Consider the following 18,748-nt stretch of genomic DNA (forward strand, 5'->3'; position numbering starts at 1 on the left):
GAGTGCTTAAAATTTCATTTTCTTTTGTATTATAACTCTATCCATTTTATAGTTGAATTCTCCTACTCATTTATAGTGTTTGATATATTTTGTCTAGCATATATGGAAAAATTTGAGTAAGCTGATGCCATATGCCCAATGACACTCATGCATTGATATTAGTTATGCAGAGGCTTCCTCTTAACATCAAAAAAAAAAAAAAACAACTTCTTTAAGTGTGAAGTGGAATTTAAAACAGTCTCATTGCACAACTATTTGTAGGCCCATTCAATACAACCTACTATTTCACATTTATGTCCCAATTTCCAGAGCATGCTAAATTTCTCTTTGTACTTATTCGACCCAGTTAACGTTAGCAGTTTTCAATGCGTTGGGGGGGGAGAGGGAAGGGGGGTGATGAGGGGAAAGCACAAAGGAAAAAAGAAGGGAAATGATCCTTGCATTTGTGTTACAATAGAAGTGACTAGTTAGGAGTAAAAAGCTTAAGCTTCGGAAACCTATTTTTGTAAGTATTAATTAGAACAGAAAAAGACCTCTGTGGAATAACATTAATGTGCAAATACAATCATTTATACAAGTTATCTATTAAAATGTAACATGAGGAAACCAGTTTACAGTTATCCTGACAAATTCTCATATATTTTTTAATTAATCATTTTGAAAGAATTATTATGGTGGCAACATGTGTGAATTCAAAAATCACATGCTAAATATTAATAAAATCATTAACACAACCATATTTGATCAACTGGCATCAATAATCTGCTATAGTACTAGCATTTACTACTACTATTTTTTTTTCTTCCATATAACTGACTTGTTCTGGGTCAGTACAAGTTTCAGGTTTATCAACAAATCTGAAGTATTTCGGTTACTTATTGACTCCAATGTACTATATATAATCTAATTTGACTACACTTTATATTCCTAGTATTCCAGGAACTGAAAAAGTAAAAGCAAGAAATAATATTTAAGTCAGCAGTAACAAGCAAAAATCCTCTCTCTCTCAAGCAAGCAGGAGAGGGAACTATGGCAGCATGTCACAAATTTGAGGAGGCAATGATGATGTACCAAACAGTAAAAACATACTGAGTGCCCATCTTATCAGTTTAATTTAAATCTCACCTCAAGTCTTGGGCCAGATCCACCCCACATGGGTGAGATCTGGCCTGGTATAATGGGCACCTGTGGCAGGGCCAACCTATGGCATGGGACAGCCGTGGGAGCGATGGCAAGGCTGGCAGTAAAAGCCGTAGAGTAAGTGGCTATTTGCCACAGTGGTGGCAATGGGGAAGCAGCAACAGGGCGTGTGGAGCTGTGTCAGTCCCTCTTGCTGTTGAGGTCTATGCCCACTGGGGCCCAGGACAGTCAAATTCTGGGGGAGGCCACACCCTCAATTTCACTAGCCCAATTTCCCTAACCGAGTAGGCCAGATAAAGCACCTCTGCAAAACAAAGCTGGGAGGCCATGTTAAAACCAGAATTGTCAAAAATACACTCTTATTGACTTGGGCTGTATACACACATTCAAATATTCTGGAAGAATTAGCCAATGTTTGTTCTCTAGGTAGGGAAACTTACCCAGAGCCACGTGTACAGACATTTGAAAGCTGAGTCCTTGAAGAGTGGAGAGCTTGCAGTGCTGACAATGTGCAGCCAGAAAGAGGAGGGGAAGACTACGGAGACTTCTCTGGAGAGAAGCCACAGCATATAGACATTCACTGTCCCAGAAGAAACTCTTCTGGGAATGATTTAAACCTGGCTGTTTCCAGATTATTTTCTCTTAGAGTGGCTATTTTTATCCTGGGAGAAAGCAAGCCTGACCACTCCACACTCATGGTTTCTCCTAGGAGACCAACAACTCTTCCTGAAGAAACTGAATGTCTATATAAGGCCTAAGTGGAAGTTGATTTAGAGTAGGGATGTCAATGTGCAGGCTGCAGATATAGCATTCAGTGGTGGGTCATCTGGCCTGCCATCTTCTTCTAGAACCAGAATGAAGGAGCAGCTGTAATTTTAGAAGTTCCCAGCTCATGTGGTTCCTGTCCCCTTGTCAGCCTCATGGTACTACAGTGAGAAGGTGTCAGTGCCCTGCCTATTGCACCACTGTGAAATGTACCACCCCCACTTTGTCAGTGGCCCCAAGAATCAGCAGTGCTCACTGACAGAGGTAAGCAGCAGTAGCTGTACCAATAATTCCTCCTACAGCAACCTGTGCCTGAGCAGGGAACACAAATCCATATCAACCCCCTGGTTGCTGGCCAAGCTGCCACCTTTGGCTGTGATGACAGGGGCTTCTCAATGAACCCCAGCAAGCCTGGCAGCCCAAGAAGCACTGCAGGAAAGAACACAAGCACCTACCGCATTAGAATTTCATTAGAGGGAACCATAATAGTTTCTTTAAAAAAAAAAGAAAGTTAATTAAGGTCCCAAATCCTTAAGAAACTACATATGTATAGGATGTAAGAATTAGAAAAGCCCTTTATTCATACCCAAAATTAGAACAGCAATATATTCATCCTTAAGCCTGTTTGGAATCTTAGTAAACTATTTTAAGGACATTTCATTCACCTCTAGATAAAGCTGGTCCTGTTCTCCTATACCATGCTCACTGCCCAAGTTTTTGGGCAACAGACCAGACCAGTACTGTGCTTAGTGTGGAGAGGTAATTCTCTCTCTTAACTGGCTAAAGTAGAAGAAGTGTTAATGGGCTTTTTTTCCCCCCAACCATTTAAAGCAAGAATTTTGAAACAAACAAGTAGCACTTAAAATGTCAAAAATTGATTATTCTATTTTGATTATTCACAAAGAAACTTTATTTCTTATGAACAGTCCCTTATAATTTATAAAGAGTGAAAGGAATTTAAAAAGCAAAACAGACATTAGTAAGCAAACATTTCTCTTAATGCAATATCCTCAAAGTGTGCACAATGAAACAGCCACTTATCATACTAATTTAATGCCAGCTATAAATCTAGGGCAGTTTTAGAAATGGGCAGTTTATTTTAGGTTAAAGAGCCTCATCTGCATGGAGACACATACGATGAGCCCAGCAGCAAACTTCAAAATAAAATTACTATAATGAAAAAACCTGCATGAAGACACATCCCAAAAAAAACCCACAAGAAAATTTCAAAGCATCATTGCTCTAATGGAGGATATAATACCAATGTCAGTTAGCTTTTAGCAAAAGCTGATGAGTTTCAGATGGGGCCTGTGATCACCCATACCAACAGTGCAGCAGGCAATGAATTAATGTAACCACTGTGATGAAAGGCAACATGCCAACCATATAATATTTGCATTAAGCAGGGAACTATTTCTGAGGGAGTATAAAGAAGGAAATGGGACAAATACGGAGAAAGAATGTAATCTTCAGCCTTAGTAAACTTTTGATAAGCTTCCCTGAAATCAGAGCAAGCTACTGTTTGCAACCCAAAGAACACCTTACTGTCTTTTTTCCCCAGATGAGTCTCAAAATGGTAGTGTAAAGAAGATTTTTTCCCTGGCAACCAGCTTTTTCTGATCAACACTCAAAATTCAGGTTAAATCACAATGACAAAGAACATGTTCTGAAAAATTTACTACATTTTCTGAAAAACAAGATAGAAGTCCCACTATAGTTTCAGACTGAACTTTTGCATACCTAATTTGTAAAGCATATTACATTCCATATAACATGGAAAAAGCATTCCTTATATTTTAAAGTACCACATTAATCTTCTAAAAAATACTAGGAACACCTCACGTATTTTAGAAGTGTAGTTAGAAGAATAAGTGTCTGAGAGAATTGTGTGTCTAGCCAGGTGGGCCTGTACCTGCTAGACAATCAATTCTTTGTCTGTGAGCTTGAAATGAGATAGAGAAAGAGCCTTGATATCTATGTCACATTAAAATAAATATGACAACTACTGTATCTACTGTACCTCATTCTGAAGTTCATCACCACTCTTACTGGATGCAAGCATCTCATACAAAGTGCAGCAGAGATCTTCTATTGTTGGTCCTCCAGGGGTTCCCTTTAGAGACTCATTTAGATACTTTCCAACCTCGCACCACAGAAAAGAGTCATCCACTCTCTCCGTTGACTTAAGATCATTTTTGTCGCTATAACAAGTTTGGAGGTGCTCCAAATGGTTATTCAGAAATTTCTTGTAATCTAAGCTTATAATTTTCTGTGCATCAACCTCACCGTTTATTGGCAGTTCTTCACAGCAATCCAAATCATGCATGTCAAATGAAAACACTACATTTTTACCAAAGAATACTCTGTTATCACCATTTTGTTCTTCAACCATCTGTATAAGGGCCGTAAGCTGTTCTTCAGTGAAGTGAGAAGCAATCCGACATGTGGCATTACAAGCTGCAGTAGCAGATGATGATGGAAAGGGCCCAAACATCTGCTTGATAGCTTTTGTCTCATCATGACCAACGCATTCCTTCATGTGAAATGTCTTAAAAAGAAAAACAGCTCCACTTTCAATTGCTTCTTGTCCATTTTCAGCTCCAACTGTTCACAAAAAAATAGAAGAAAATGTAAAGTACTTAAAAACCAAGATAATTCTCTTTCATTGCTTGTAACATAACTGTACTCAATTTCTTGCTGCAAGTCACATGAGCAGTCAGAATAACATGAAACTAAAAACATAAGTGTAAGCTGCTGGCAGGCAGCGAAGTTATAAAAAGGTATAAAAATAAAGCATCTACCAATGACTTTTCAGTTATCCTTCTTTAAAAAAAAAAAAAAAAAAAGAAGTCAATCCCCTTGCTATCTTCTTCCCCCGTTTCCCCCCCACACCCACCCCATAAAACTTTTTAATATATATTTGGACAACTTTGATTTCTTTGCACAAACTACTTTTTTTTTCCCCAAATAATAACAAAAAGGTGTTAAGGATTTTCAGTAAATAGAATGATCTAATCCACTGAAACATACAATAAAAATAAAGCAAGTTGAAATTCTTCTCTACTCCCATCTTCCATCTATTTAATAGATTTTATAGATTTCATAGACATTAGTGCTAGAAGGGACCTTGGAAGATCGAGTCCAGCCTCTAGCCCCAGGGGCAGGAAGTCAGCTGGGGTCATAGGATCCCAGCAAGAAAAACATCCAGGTTTCTCTTTAAGGCATTCCAAGTAGGTGCTTGAACCACCTCTGGCAGCCCGCCATTTCAGACCTCAGAACTTCAGTAAAGAAGTTCTTCCTTATGTCCAGCCTGAAACGGTTTTGCAGGAGTTTATGACGGTTCGACCTTGTAATCCCTTGGGGCACTCTGGTGAACAAACATTCCCCCAGGTCCTGGTGAACACTCCTTATAAACTTGTAGGTGGCCATCAGGTCACCCCTGACCCTGTGCTTTTCAGGCTGAAAAGTCCCATGGCTCTCAGCCTCTCCTCATAAAGTCTGTTTTCCTGACCTCTGATCATGCACATGGCTCTCCTCTGGACTCTCTCAGGCTTCTCCACATCCTTTTTGAATTGTGGAACCCAAAACTGGACGCAGTACCCCAGCTGCAGCCTCACCAAAGCCGAGTACAATGGGAGAATGATGTGCTCAGATTTGTTTAAGAAGCATCTCTGGATGCAAGCCAGCATTTTGCTCACTATACTGGCTGCAGGCTCATGTTCATCTTGTGATCAATCCTAACCACCCCCCCCCACCACCACCCCAAGTCCCTCTCATCCATAGTGCCAGTCAGCATAGCACTGCCGAGCCTGTAGACATGCTGCAGGTTTTTCCTTCCAAGGTAGAGAACCTTGCATTTTTCGGTGTTAAACACCATCAGGTTCTTGTCCACCCATTTACTGAGCCTGTCAAGGTCAGCCTGGATTACTGCCCTGTCCTCAGGTGTGGATGCCTTTCCCCAAAGTTTGGTATCATCGCCAGTCCGCTTCTGACTTACTTAAGTTATATGATACCAATATCAAAAGTAAGAGGACTAACAATGCATCTAATTACATAATTTTCAATGAGTGTGCCCAATACAGAATTATTCCCTGATTTTTTTTTTTTAAGTGTTTTGTTACTAGACATGGCCCTGGTACAAATTCAGTGCCAAAATTGCACACCTCAGCAAATAACGTCACTCATGCTTTGTGCACATCACATGCATTAAAGTCACCAAGAATATCCCAGTTGATTTATGCCTCTGAACATTTGCAAGCGTTGTTTTTCTATTCACAAGCTAAAGAGCAATTATTTCTTTCAAGCCCAGTTGTGTAACACCGCAGAACAATTAATCGTTACTCATAGTACACAATAGAAACATATGAATAGAACTACCTTTGAATGAATATAAAAAGTACAAAGAAATGCCATAACTTTTAGTCAGCAAAACTGAAGAAGTTGGTACTGAGTTTAAAATCACAACAGCAAACCAGTCTGAATTTCTGTTAATATCCAGTGTAAACAAGATTTTTCCTCTTGCTCCTTATCAACCACTGGAAGCTGAATTTATCTTGACAGCATCAATATAGTAAGTTTATATGTATCCTTTGAAACTACACAAGTTTCAGGTAAATTCCAAATTCCCAGACACAGTAAAAAGAAAAACAAAACCTATTTCTTTAGAAAATGTTTCACTGTCAAGATGAATGACGGTGAAGGCTTGTTAATACGTTCTACATCACCATTTCGTCAGAAGAAATCTGAAAGAAACATAGGGCTGTAAACCCAGAATTTATAATAATCTGCATCACAAGTAAGAAAAAAGCAATTATAAAGTGAATTCATGTTCTGAACAGGACTGTAATGGCTTAGTTTTCAAACGAGCTGAAGAACCTTCAGGTCAGTGGTACTGACCACCTATGCAGAGAAAGGAGAAGAACCCACCCCGCCCCCCACACACGCACACAAAATATATGTTTAAAGAAGGCAAAACCAAAGTCACTTTTATTTAAATATGTCTAAATATTTATGTTACAAGTATTATATATATTTTTAAAGTGATACAATTCAAACAATAAGACAATATTCATATTAGTCTTGTACAGTAAAAATTAGGGATCATTATATTTCAGGTTTATAGTTAATTTACAATTGTAAGTCTACATAAAACTGAATTATAGGGCTCCAATTTAATCTAGTAAGCGAAATTTTTTGGTCCTGGCAAAGGAGAAAAAGTAAAGGTGCAACAAATTCTCTGTCATAATCAGGATCCTGGTTTCCCCAGTTTATAAATCTCAAATTCTCTGATAAAAAAAAACAAAATTCTCCAATTAAAACCACCCAAATCCAGGTTTTTCCATGATTAAAAGGAAACACCACTATATATATTTTACTGATATATTTACAATTATAAAGCAGTTTGGAAGCCCACTAGTGCCTGAATCTTTATAATAAAATACATTCTAAATACCTGTATATTTTGGCATTTGATTTTGGTCTTTTTATCATTGAAAAAAATTAGAGCTTCTCCTGTCCCATTTGCTCACCCGGGACTCGGGTCCCCCACCTCATTACTTTGTGGCTCTGAGTAACCTTGAATTGCTCATGTCCTATTCCTGTTCGTGCCATTGTCTCTCACTCCCAAGCCACAGCCCCCGCAGCCCTGCTGGTGCCCCTCACTCTCAACAGGAAGCCCCCTGGCCCTGCTGGTGCCCCTCACTCCCAAGCCACAGCCCCCTAGCCCTGTGAGTAACCCTCACTCCAAACCCACAGCTCCCTGATCCTGCCAGTGCCACTCGCTCCCAACCCACAGCCTCCTCAGCCCTACTGGTGCCACTCACTCCCAACCTGCTGCCCCCTGTCCCCAGGCATTAGTTCCTCAATGTGTGGGGAAGGGAGTGGGTGTTTGGGCAAGGGGGGCTGGGCACAGGTGATGCATGAGGGAAATGGGGTGAGGGGGCACACGCCCCTTCCCCACTGAGATTTCTGCACCTGTAACAGTGTCCAGGACTGCAGCAAAGCCAGACCAGCTCTAGGCAGAAGCTGCCTCCATGGCCCAGCAGACAAGACCCAGAGCAGGGGGTAGCACTGCACCATGGTTGCCAAGCTGAAGCAGCATGTAGTTTTACCCCTGCTGCTGGGCAACAGCCTGCCTCACCTTGGTGGCAATGGCAGTGCAGCATGCCTAGTCCCACCCACTGGGCTGTGGAGCGTCAAAGAAAAATCTCTGGTTTCATATCCCGATGGCAAAAGGTCAAAGGCTAACATAACGTATTTGGTCATTATAGTTCCGCATCCAAAACCCCCCCCCAGCTTAAATGTAAAACACATGCACAGTCAATCTCGCATGAAAACTGAGCAGAAGAGAGAAACACTCAGAGTCTGTTCACAGTTATGATTGGCAGTCCTGTAATTATTCACGCCTGGCATGTTGTAATAGGCCACCCTGTCAGCTATAACTTTGGGAAGATGTCCGCCTTCAGCGGAGAATTCTATACACGCCCAAGAGGTTAAGTCAGCGATTTGGCCAGTCGCTGACCTCTCTCCCCACCGACGTAAAAGTTTTCAGATGTATCCGATCTTGCCGGCTCATCCGTTCTCATCAAGAGCTCTCAAAAGGTCTACGGACTGAAGTTAGCTGTACGCTTTGCTTAAAATCTGCATCACGCAGTTTGTAATCCAAGCAACAATATATCTGCATGCTGTGTTGAATAAATCAACTTCTCTTTCTACACCACGGGACCACAACTTCCTTCCTACACTGCGACTATCTGTCGCGTAAGTAAAATAAACTTTCTATGTAACCAATACGCTTTAAATCTCCTGACTCCGACTCACCGCTACTACCCACCTGTCCGGTCATAAATCCCCCTCGCGCCCAGCCGGTGGTGCCGACCCAGGCTCGCAGGTCAGGGGTGCACCGGTCATTCAGGGCGCGACATGGAGGAAGCTCCTACCCAGAGCTGGTTCAGCTCAGCTGTAGCCCTACACCGCACCGTGGGTGGAGAAATCTCAGGGAGAATGTGCCGTGCCCCCCCCCACCTGTTTCCCATCCTCCAACCCCTTAGACTTACCTGGAAGGAGCTGAGGAAGCTACTCTCCACCACACTGCCTGGCTGCCATGTGCATGCACACATGCACATGGTGCCCTGTGTATCCCGTTCCCCCTAGCCCCAAGCAGCCCCCTCCCATGTCTTTCCCCTTCAAAGGAGAAAATGAACGTTTTTCCACAGCAAATGGAAAACCTGAAAACCCATAACCCTTGTCATAATAAGCTTGCTTGAGTTACATAAAGAAGTTATAAAAACTAAGCTGCTGGAAGGTTGTGCAAGGTCATCATTAAGGAATCATATCAAACTATCTCTGGACCCATTCTACATGCATGACAGAGAATTCAGCCAGGGGTAATCTTCCAGGCTCATACATCAGCTCAAACACGCATAATTTTTTCCCTTACATGAAAACAAGTGTGTTCAGGGTGACATTTATTTGGGCACATTTCCTCATTAGAAATCCTAAACAATGTCACAGTGAGTGGACAATACTCATTCCTCCCATTCAGTAAAATAAAATATTTTTGGTAGTTCCTGGTTTACTGAATTATATAATTCCCCAACATCAGACATACCAGAGTGCTTATATACCACTGTGGAATTTGGAGCTCTTATGAACCAAAAGAAATAAAAGAATTTCAAAAGTTGCTGTTGCTGAGCGAGAGGGGCTCTTTTGTTTTTTTAAATTAAATAAACCAAGTAGAAGTATAGAGAATATCTTAGCAGCCTACTTGATAGGCATTTTGGGGAATTTCATACTTAACTCAATTTTGCTTTGCACTGCAACTTGCTTTTACTATTTTCCTATTCTGTTTTGTTTCAAGTCTTCCCTTTTCTATCTGCAAAGGAACACACTAGGCCACGGGTGGGCTATTATCTCAGGTGGAGGGCCACTTTTGGCAAGCTGTCAAGGGTCACAATGGTAGCCCTGCCCCTTGACAGGTACCCAACCACCTGGTCGCCATCTTGGCACCGGAAATCCCATCCCCTAACACCTGACCTTTGCCACCAGAAGTCCCTTCCCCTGCCCCCTGGAAGAACTCATTTCGGTAAGGGGGTTTGCCATCTCAGAACCAGAAAAATACCAAATTCTATTCTTAAAAAAAAAAATAAAAAATCAAACATCTACTACAACATTCATTAATTTGATTTCAAAAAATATTTTTGTCCTGATTTACATGCGTTTCTGTAGTGCGTGTTTGTGTAGAGGTGATTGTATGATAGCTTAAGATGAAGTCTTACTCTTGTACACTGTGGTGGGGGTATAGGTTTGTGGAGGGCTGTGGGTGTGTGTATATGTGTGGGGTGGGGGAGCATGTGGGGTTGCTGGTGGTGGGGTGCATTTGGATATGTGGGGTGTAAGTACGGGGTTTGTGGCAGGCTGTGAGTGTGTGGGGGGAGGGTTGTGGCAAATGTGGAAGCCTCCCACAGCAGACAGAGCCCTGACAGCGCTCCTCAAAGCCCAGGCTCCGCTCTACTACTGCTCCTGGCCCTGGCACACCTGCACAGGCCCCGTGCTCCTGCTCGCAACCACTTATCTCCCACACTCTTATCTGCCCTCTTCTCCTGCCTCTTCCCAATCCTCCTCCACTCACCACTCTAGCACCATGTCTCAGCTGCACACCCAAGATCGCAGGATGCAGCAGGAGCTGGACTGGCCTGGTGGGCACCACATGGAGCCAGCCAAGAATCATGGGGGCCAAGCCAAGCCAGCTCCTGTTGAGTCCTGGCACTGCAGCCGGGAACCACGTGGTGCCAAAGCAGTGGGCAGGGGGAGGACCAGCGGCAGTGGCAGCAGGCAAAAAAGCGGGGAAATGGCAGCAGTAGGCAGGGAGGGAGTGGCAGTGAGTGGGCATGTGAGAGTGCAGTGCCCACGCGAGCATGCCAGGGCCATTAATTGCCAACAGCCCTCTCCCCCTCCTCACTGCTTCTTATCTGAATTTCCCTCTCTGGTGGAGGGAGGTAGGAAGGAACAGCCCTAGGCAGAGACTCCAGCTGGGGGTGAGGTGTGGTGCAGTGGGGTGAGGCAGGGCGGGGCCACGCAGGTCTTGCTGCTGTGGTTACTGGGTCCTGCCACCAGCTTCCCCTGGGTCCTACTGCCCCTGGTACTTTATCATCTTTGACAAGCAGCCAGGGGCAGATTAATATTATCTTTCTAAATTTTGGGGGACCCCACGGGCCAGACAGAATGGCCTGGTGGGCCAGATTTTGCCCACCTGTGCACTGGGCACAGACAGGAGTGATAATTTTCACCCAAACTGGCCCCTGAAAGTGCTCTACAGCCATGACCAAACACAAGTGCATGGCTGCAAAGCACTTTAAAAGGGCTTAATCACATAAAAATCTGAACCCTCATTACATGAGGTTTCAAGGCTTTCCAAAGCGGAGTGCCCTCAGTAACTTCTGTCTATGCTTGCCAGGAGCAGGGCTCAGGTGATACAGCCCAGCACTGCTCCTGGCACTGTTTTCAAAAAGGAAGCGGGTACAGGACTGAAAGGAACTCATTCTGGGGGTTCTGAGGGAACTCCAGCTGGCGCTGGAGGTTGGGGCAGTTGGCTTGGAGCCCCTCCCCTCCCCCCACCCCTCAGGTGGGGGGGCTCCAACCTACCTGCCCGCCCACTCCAGTGCAACTCAGGAAACCCCAGAACAGGTCTCCCTCCCTTGCCTTCTCTCACTCCCATCCTAAGTCAGCACAGAGGCTGGGGGGTGGGGGAGCAGAGCTAGGAGAAGAAGATGCAGAGACCCAACCTTTCTCTGCACAATATCCCACCCTACTGACCCAACAGCTAATGTCTGTTTGGTCAGGAGGATCAGCCTAACTAACAGAAGTTTCTGTGATAAAACAAACAGTCCTACCCTAGTACAGGGTTCTCCCCACCTCCTAGCCAGCCAGGCCAGAGACAGAGAACGGGGCATGGCTCCCAGCTCTGAGGGGCAGGTCCAAGCCCCGCCTTCCATCTCCCTCCCCTCAGCCCACCTGCAGGCTCAGAAAGGGGCATGACTAGGGGACTCCAGCCCTGCTCCCAGCTGTGGGGGTGGGAAAGCAGAGCCAAACCCCACTGTGGTCTTTCCCCCCGTACAGCCTGGAGGCTGAGGAGTGGGCATGACACCTGGCTTCAAACTCTAGGGGCAGACCCAAGCCCTTGCTATGGGCTTCCCTTCCCCACTCCCCTCAGCCAACCACAGGCTGAGGGGGCATGGCTCCTAGCTCCCTGCTCTGGTAAGCACAGCCAAGCCCAGGTGCAGACTTTTCTCCCTCACTGCCTCAGTCAGCTGGAAGGCTATGAACAGGGTGCATCTAAGAGATTCCAGCCCCACTCCTAGGTGGAGGGGTGGAGCAGAGAAAAGCCCCCATTTTCATCCTCCCCCAACCCCGGGCTGTTCCTAGCTGGTGATCCAGTGCTAGGCAGGACAGGTGGGTTCTTCCCCCCCACCACTCCTTGCTCAGCCAGCAGGGAGGCTGAGGAGGGGGCATAGCTTGAAGAATCAAAGGGTTGCAGCTCTCTGCAGTGGCCAGCAGTCTGGGAGGCACACTCTAGAACCCCCTGGCTATTAGTATAGGCCACTGCAGGGGTCTGACTGCCTTTCCTTTTGAAAAGTAAATGACAGTTCACTTGCTTATTGGTTTAATCTATGAAGTTTAAAAAAGCCTTCACAGATTGAATTGATTCAACCTTGAGCTTTTTGACTGTCCTGTACTTAGCCATGCTCAGTATAACAGAAAGGGGGGGAAAAAATCACTTCTCTTTCAAGACACTTATCTGCTATCTGACTCAAGAATACTTTAACTAAAAGATACAGAAAAATATCTTTCCCTCCCAGTTTACTTCGTTGCTTTGACAACACAATTTCCCCTGTATTATCAGTGTCTTTTGTAGTCTGGGTCTTTCACACTGGAACACATGGAAAGAGATTTTTTTAATGTAATTTTTAAAACCATGGAAACCAGAGAGAGCCAGATATAGTTCTTCAATCTACTCTTGCCTTTATTTTTAGAACTAACTAGTTGACCATCTTTTACATAATTGACATTTTTCAAGTAAAGTTATATATACCAGGTTATTCATTTTATATATATCCTGAGATAAAGAAATCATTAAAACTGACCTGTTTTTCCCAAAATATGCTAAGAAACACTACCCTGATCAGCACAAAAACACAGTTTTGGGTTCATAGTTCATTTCAGTGCACAACAATGGACTCTTCTTAACATCTTCCTGATGATAGCTAGAATGATTAGCTGTGACACTGTCAATTTGTCCCTCAAGATAAATTTCTGTAAAATATCTTTCCTGAGATTAAATGCCTGCTATATTATACTCACAAGTCTATATAACATATTAATGTTAAAATAGAGAATGATTTAGTTAGGAACAAGTCAGATTAAGCCCCATACAATTGATTTCCCCTTTCCATTGTACTAAAATTTCTGTTTTTTCCTTTCAAATCTTTTCATTTCTACTCTACCCATCCAGCCTCATAACAAGGTTGAAACTTTGACTTTTTTAGACTTTCTACAGATCAGGTGAAACAAATGAGCTACGATTACTTATCCAGATTAATTGTACATATTATGTTGTGTTGCTATTTTCCCACCCAGCCACCAATAACAATTCATTCATTTCATTGATTTGTTATGGTCTTCTTGTCTTTTGGCCTGTAAAATTAAATTCATTATCCTTTTGTGTCACAGGTATTAAGGGTAATGCATTCTCCTTATTTACCTCTAGGATAAGGCAAAACTTTTTACTAAGCTCATGGAAAAAAATCAGTGGTCAAAGTGGAGAGGATGAGGATCAATACTATAACTGTGGGATGGATAAGGTTCAAAAGGAAGAAGGTTCACATTGGAGAGGGCCTGATTAATCATAGGATGAAAATGAGCTATATGTATGATGCATCTTTCAGGGGAGAGCATGGGAGGAAGCCAATGCAAGTCTAAAAGGCAGGATATATTTAGCAGAGGCAGGGAAATACTAGGACCACTAAAGAGGGCAGTGGTAAGATGCCATTTTGAATACTGAGCCAAGTTCTGATCACAACATTCAAAAAGAGATCAACTTCAATTAAAGTGGATACAAAAAATAGCCCCTAAAATTGTTAAGAGAATGGAAACCTTATGATTGAAGATTAAGAAAGATTGGGGAGTTGAGTTTAGCTAAACAGAGATTGAGAGAGAACAATTATTTTTTATGAATACATTCATAGGTTTAATATAGTGGAATAAAAGTTCTTTAGCATAAAAACCAACTCTGGCACAAAATCAAATGGCCACAAACTAGCCATGAACAAATTAACTGGAAAACTGAAAGAACATTTATATCAAAAGGAATGAGTTTTTTCAAATGGTGTTCTAAGCAAAGTGGAAGGGCCAAAAATTGCTTTAAGGTAAAAAATCACTGTGTTTATAGAAGGGACAGTATGACAGGATGGGGGTCCTGAACGAACAATCATTGTGAGCAGTTTGTGGATTCAAGTATTTGTAATCCGAGCTAGGGTTTGGACAGGGGAAGATGTGAGGGAGGAGAAGGGGTCCAGTGGTACAGCTGCAGTTCCCTTCAGGCATCAACTGATTTCATGATTACTTATCATAGGAGTGGGCAAAATATGGCCTGTTGGCTGGATCTGGCTCACCAAGCCATTCTATGTGGCCTGTAGGGCCCTAAAAATATTTAGAAAATTAGTATTCATCTGCCCCTGGCTGCCTGTCAGAGATGATAAGGTACCAGGGGCAGTAGGACCTAGGGGGAGCTGACGGCAGGAGACAGTAGCCATAGCAGCAAGGCCAGCCCTACCCCACACCTAGCCTCCCCCTGTGCCAGCTGGACCCTAGGACCCTGGAGCTGTTCCCATCTCCCTCTACCAGAGAGGGAAATTCAGATAAGAAGCCGGGGGAGGGCAGGGGAGAGGGGGAAGAAGCAAAGGAGGACCATGAGCGATTGCTCCACCTCTACACAAACACACACCACAGAAATGCATGTAAATCAGGACAAAATATTTTTTTAAATCAAATTAATGAATGTTGTAGTTGTTTGATTTTTAGAATATAATTTAGTATTTTTCTGTTTCCAAGATGGCAAAAACCCTTGCTGAAAGGACTACTTCCAGGGGCAAAGGGAGGGACTTCTGGTGGCAAAGGTGAGGGGTTAGGGGGTGGGAGTTCCAATCACAAGATAACAACCAGGAATGGGGCACCTGTTAAGGGGTGGGGCTACCCATGCGGCCCTTGACAGCTTGTCAAAAGTCAGTAAGACTTTCCGAAATAATTGCCCGCTCCTGCTCTATCTTTATTAAGGGTCTTAATGTTCTACAATTCAAACTATCCTTTCTTCTGCATTTTGCTATCTGACAATCATTCCTGGTAGTCTCTCTCTTCTGTTCCACAGACTTGCATACTGGGAAGGAGGCTGCTCCAGAGCCACTGAGATCTTGTGATGGCGTCGGCTTGCTCCAGAGCTAGGGCATAGCTGCGATCGGTATCCTGCATGCTCCAGGCAGGGGCACAAACAAAGGATTGCGTCTCTGCCCCGGCTCCTTACAGAGGTGACAGTCTGGTTTGGAACACGGGCAGATCCACGATCCCCTGCTTGCACACCCCTGTCCAGAGCATGTAGGCCTGTACAGTGTGCAAGATCACAGCAGCTGCGGAGCAGCCCCCTGCCCTGCTCTCCCACATGCATTGCCAGCTGGCTGTTGCTGGTCTCCATGGCAACCCCACCCTTGAGCTTTCCAGTGCAGCTGAGGCTGGGGTCTCCATGGAAACTGGTCACACCCATGTGCAGGGGCAGCTGGAAAATGAAGCCCAGTGCTGACCTGATGCAGCCCACAAACCAGACTGCCTGGCCCTAATGTAAAAAAATTAGCATATACCAGCTTTCCTCCTCCATTATTCCAAACTCTTTCTGAACTGACAGAAGTTCTGCTGTCTTTGCAGTGCCTGTTGAAACAATCACTATAGAGGTACAGGTCCAGATGCAAAAAGATAAAATAGGTACCTGCCTTCCAGAGAAGTTAAGGTTGGAGATAAGTATTTACTGGTTATTAGTGATCATGTTTAACACCAGGCAGAATAAGTTTTGCCAGGGTCATGTCCTCATTTAAAACCTTTCCATCATTAGTCAGTAAGATCTTGTTCTTAAAAACAGTTTTAGTTGTGACTCCTCCTAGATGACCTAATTTTTCCTCAGTGAAATGAATACTATATTTCAAGGAATACTTGAGAAAAAATATTAGAATGTTTGCATATAAGGACATAAAAAGGCTGAATTATTTCAAGCTGCTGGCTAAAAGACAACACAATACTTAAAACAGTTTTGCTTACTGACAAAACAGACACCTGGAAGGAAATCAATTTTAAATTAGAAGTCTGAAAGCTAAAATATTTAGCATATCAGTGCTGTATCAAAAGCACAATAGAAGCTAAGGTGAATTCAAACACAGCTGTGACAAATGTTTAAATACCATTTTTTACAATCAGAAATCATCTTTCTTTCTGAGCCACCGTTGGAAACAATGGTTCAGTCATGACATTTAATTTAAGGGCAAGAACAATCCAATATTATGACTGTTGAACAGATACTTAAGTAATAGCAATTGTGGTTCTTAGATTCATTGTCAAAGCAGATTACATTCTTTAGAGCTCATAAATCCCATTTGCTTTGGCATTCTTTTGAATAATAGTCTGTGGTGCTACACTTGTACCCTGAATGCCCTCCCCACCCAAGAGGTAATAGATAAGATGGCTGCAATTCACATTTAGCTCATTCTTCTATTATAAGAAGCTGTGTTGTAGAATCAGATATATTATACACAGAGAAAACCTCAGTTACTATAGTTAATAACCATTCATTGACATTGTCCCCACAGAATCCACTCTTGGCAATTAAAAATCTGAGTAGCAAAATAACCCCTTGCATAGGTCACACAAAATGAGAAAGGTGTTAAATGGCAATCAAGCTTGCATCTCCATACAGCATAGCACTGGGTTCTTGCTCTTGTAATTTATTACAAAAAAGTCCATGTGCTGAGACAACCATCTGTGCAAGATACTATAAAGGACCAAAATTTTAACGATTATTATGCTCAGATAAGCTTCTGCTCAGGCAGACTGCCAGTAAGTTCTGAAGGCCATGGGTTGGGGTACAGAGTTTTAAGATAACAGTGACATACACACCAATTCCAGAATAGCGTAGCTACCTGGCATAGGCAAAAGGTTCTGCCCTGCTCCGACTTGCTGATGTAGCATACCATATTGTACCAAAATGGTACAATTAAACCCAGGATGAGGAATACTTGGCATGCTAATCAGACTGCCCTACAGGTAAGTATTCTGGAAGGTATCCTGCGCTATCACTTGAAAAGACGGATCCCGTGAACTTTAGTTGATCAAGATATGCTCTCCAATCCTGAGCGGAGACATTTTTTATCACTCTCTGTTGGTAGAGACTGAAAAGGGTGCAAAGGCCCCAAAGAGTTCAATGGTTTTTTGAAGCTGGGAACCTCCTTGTGAAGAAATAGAGGGGGTGGGGTGCAGAAATGAGAGAGAGAACTTTCCATATGCTGGCCAGACACCTAAAACCTAGATAGGAACATCACATATAAACCACACCTGAAACCTTAGCGAACACTGGAATCTTAGAAACAAAGAAATCTGTGTAGTAATATTACGACTTTTCTATTAAAATGTAATGGTATTTTCTGTGAGCCAGATTTTTTTAGTTATAAAAATAAGCATCTTGAGCTTTAAGAAATGAAAGTTAGTCCTCAGAATCCAGGGAGGAAACATAAAACAGGGTAACCACACCAAATTTGAAGTTAGGTGAAGATACTAAGACCATAAAAATGTGCGTAACACTCCTTTCCTATTCGGGAAATCCTTTGACCCTGAATCCTGAGGACACTTACTTCATTACTCCTAGTTATGAAATCAACCTGTCGCTTCAGTCTCTGGTGAAAGAGGTCCCTGCAGATGGGACAGAAGATTGCTCTAGAGTGGGCTGTCAGCCATTTTTATACTGCTGTAACTGACACAGACAACATCAATGGACATGCACAACTATCCCCAGAAACTTGCAGAAATCTAGAAGCTCACATTGCTTCTCCTGGAGGACAAAATGTTTCCCTGCAGTGGGATATCAAGCAAGTCCAACTTCCTTTTTAATAAGTCCTCGAAAGACTTATCTCATTCACAGAAGAAATAAAACTGGGCGGAAAAGGTGCATTTGTAGGGAAAGGAAAGGGAGAGTTGTCTAGCAAGGATGGTTGAAGGTTAACGAACTTCTGGAGAGCTATTGTCTCCCTCAGAGGAGCTTAGAATAAGATTCCCAGAATGAATCCAACTCTTTGGCAAGAAGGATCCAGCCTTTAAAACTGGGATGATGCAGGGTTCCTGGAATAAGGATTGCCTCTCCAGGAGATGAGCAGGCCCATGGCTACCACACAATGAATAAAGGTCATCTCCTAAACTCTTTAAATAAATCTTCTCCAGAGTCTCTACCAAATGTCCATTGCACCTCTCAGTGAAGCAAAGAGACATGCTCCAGAAAAAAAGTGTGGTTAAGTTTCTCCACAGATTCTAATATAACAAAAGTCTTAGTCTGTCTGTCCAGAACACTTTATTCACACTCTGGGTGTCTCAGCAGCCAATCACAATGCTGACTGAAACAACCAATCAGAGTGCACCAAGAGCATTCCAGACAGGAGGTGGCCATGCCACCGGAAAGCACCACCATGACAGCAGGGACAGAGGGGACAGAATGGGGGAGGCAAAGCCAGTTGCTTTCACCCCAGGAGGACACAGAGTGCCCCGC

The 18,748-nt window shown here is 43.2% G+C and overlaps 1 protein-coding gene across 3 annotated transcripts in view; it reads right to left on the minus strand.

Annotated features, from left to right (window-relative positions):
- ASCC3 (activating signal cointegrator 1 complex subunit 3) overlaps window positions 1-18,748 on the minus strand; it is a 560,200-nt gene that overhangs the window by 504,194 nt on the left and 37,258 nt on the right. For all 3 annotated transcript variants that reach the window (XM_090037230.1, XM_090037224.1, XM_090037218.1), the window contains one exon: window positions 3,926-4,509. In XM_090037230.1, coding sequence (XP_089893356.1) covers window positions 3,926-4,509 — 584 coding nt within the window. The remainder of the gene's footprint in view (window positions 1-3,925; window positions 4,510-18,748) is intronic.

The sequence above is a fragment of the Crocodylus siamensis genome, chromosome 1 (genome assembly GCF_052110815.1).
Source record: "Crocodylus siamensis isolate JL-2025a chromosome 1, ASM5211081v1, whole genome shotgun sequence".
NCBI lineage: Eukaryota > Metazoa > Chordata > Crocodylia > Crocodylidae > Crocodylus > Crocodylus siamensis.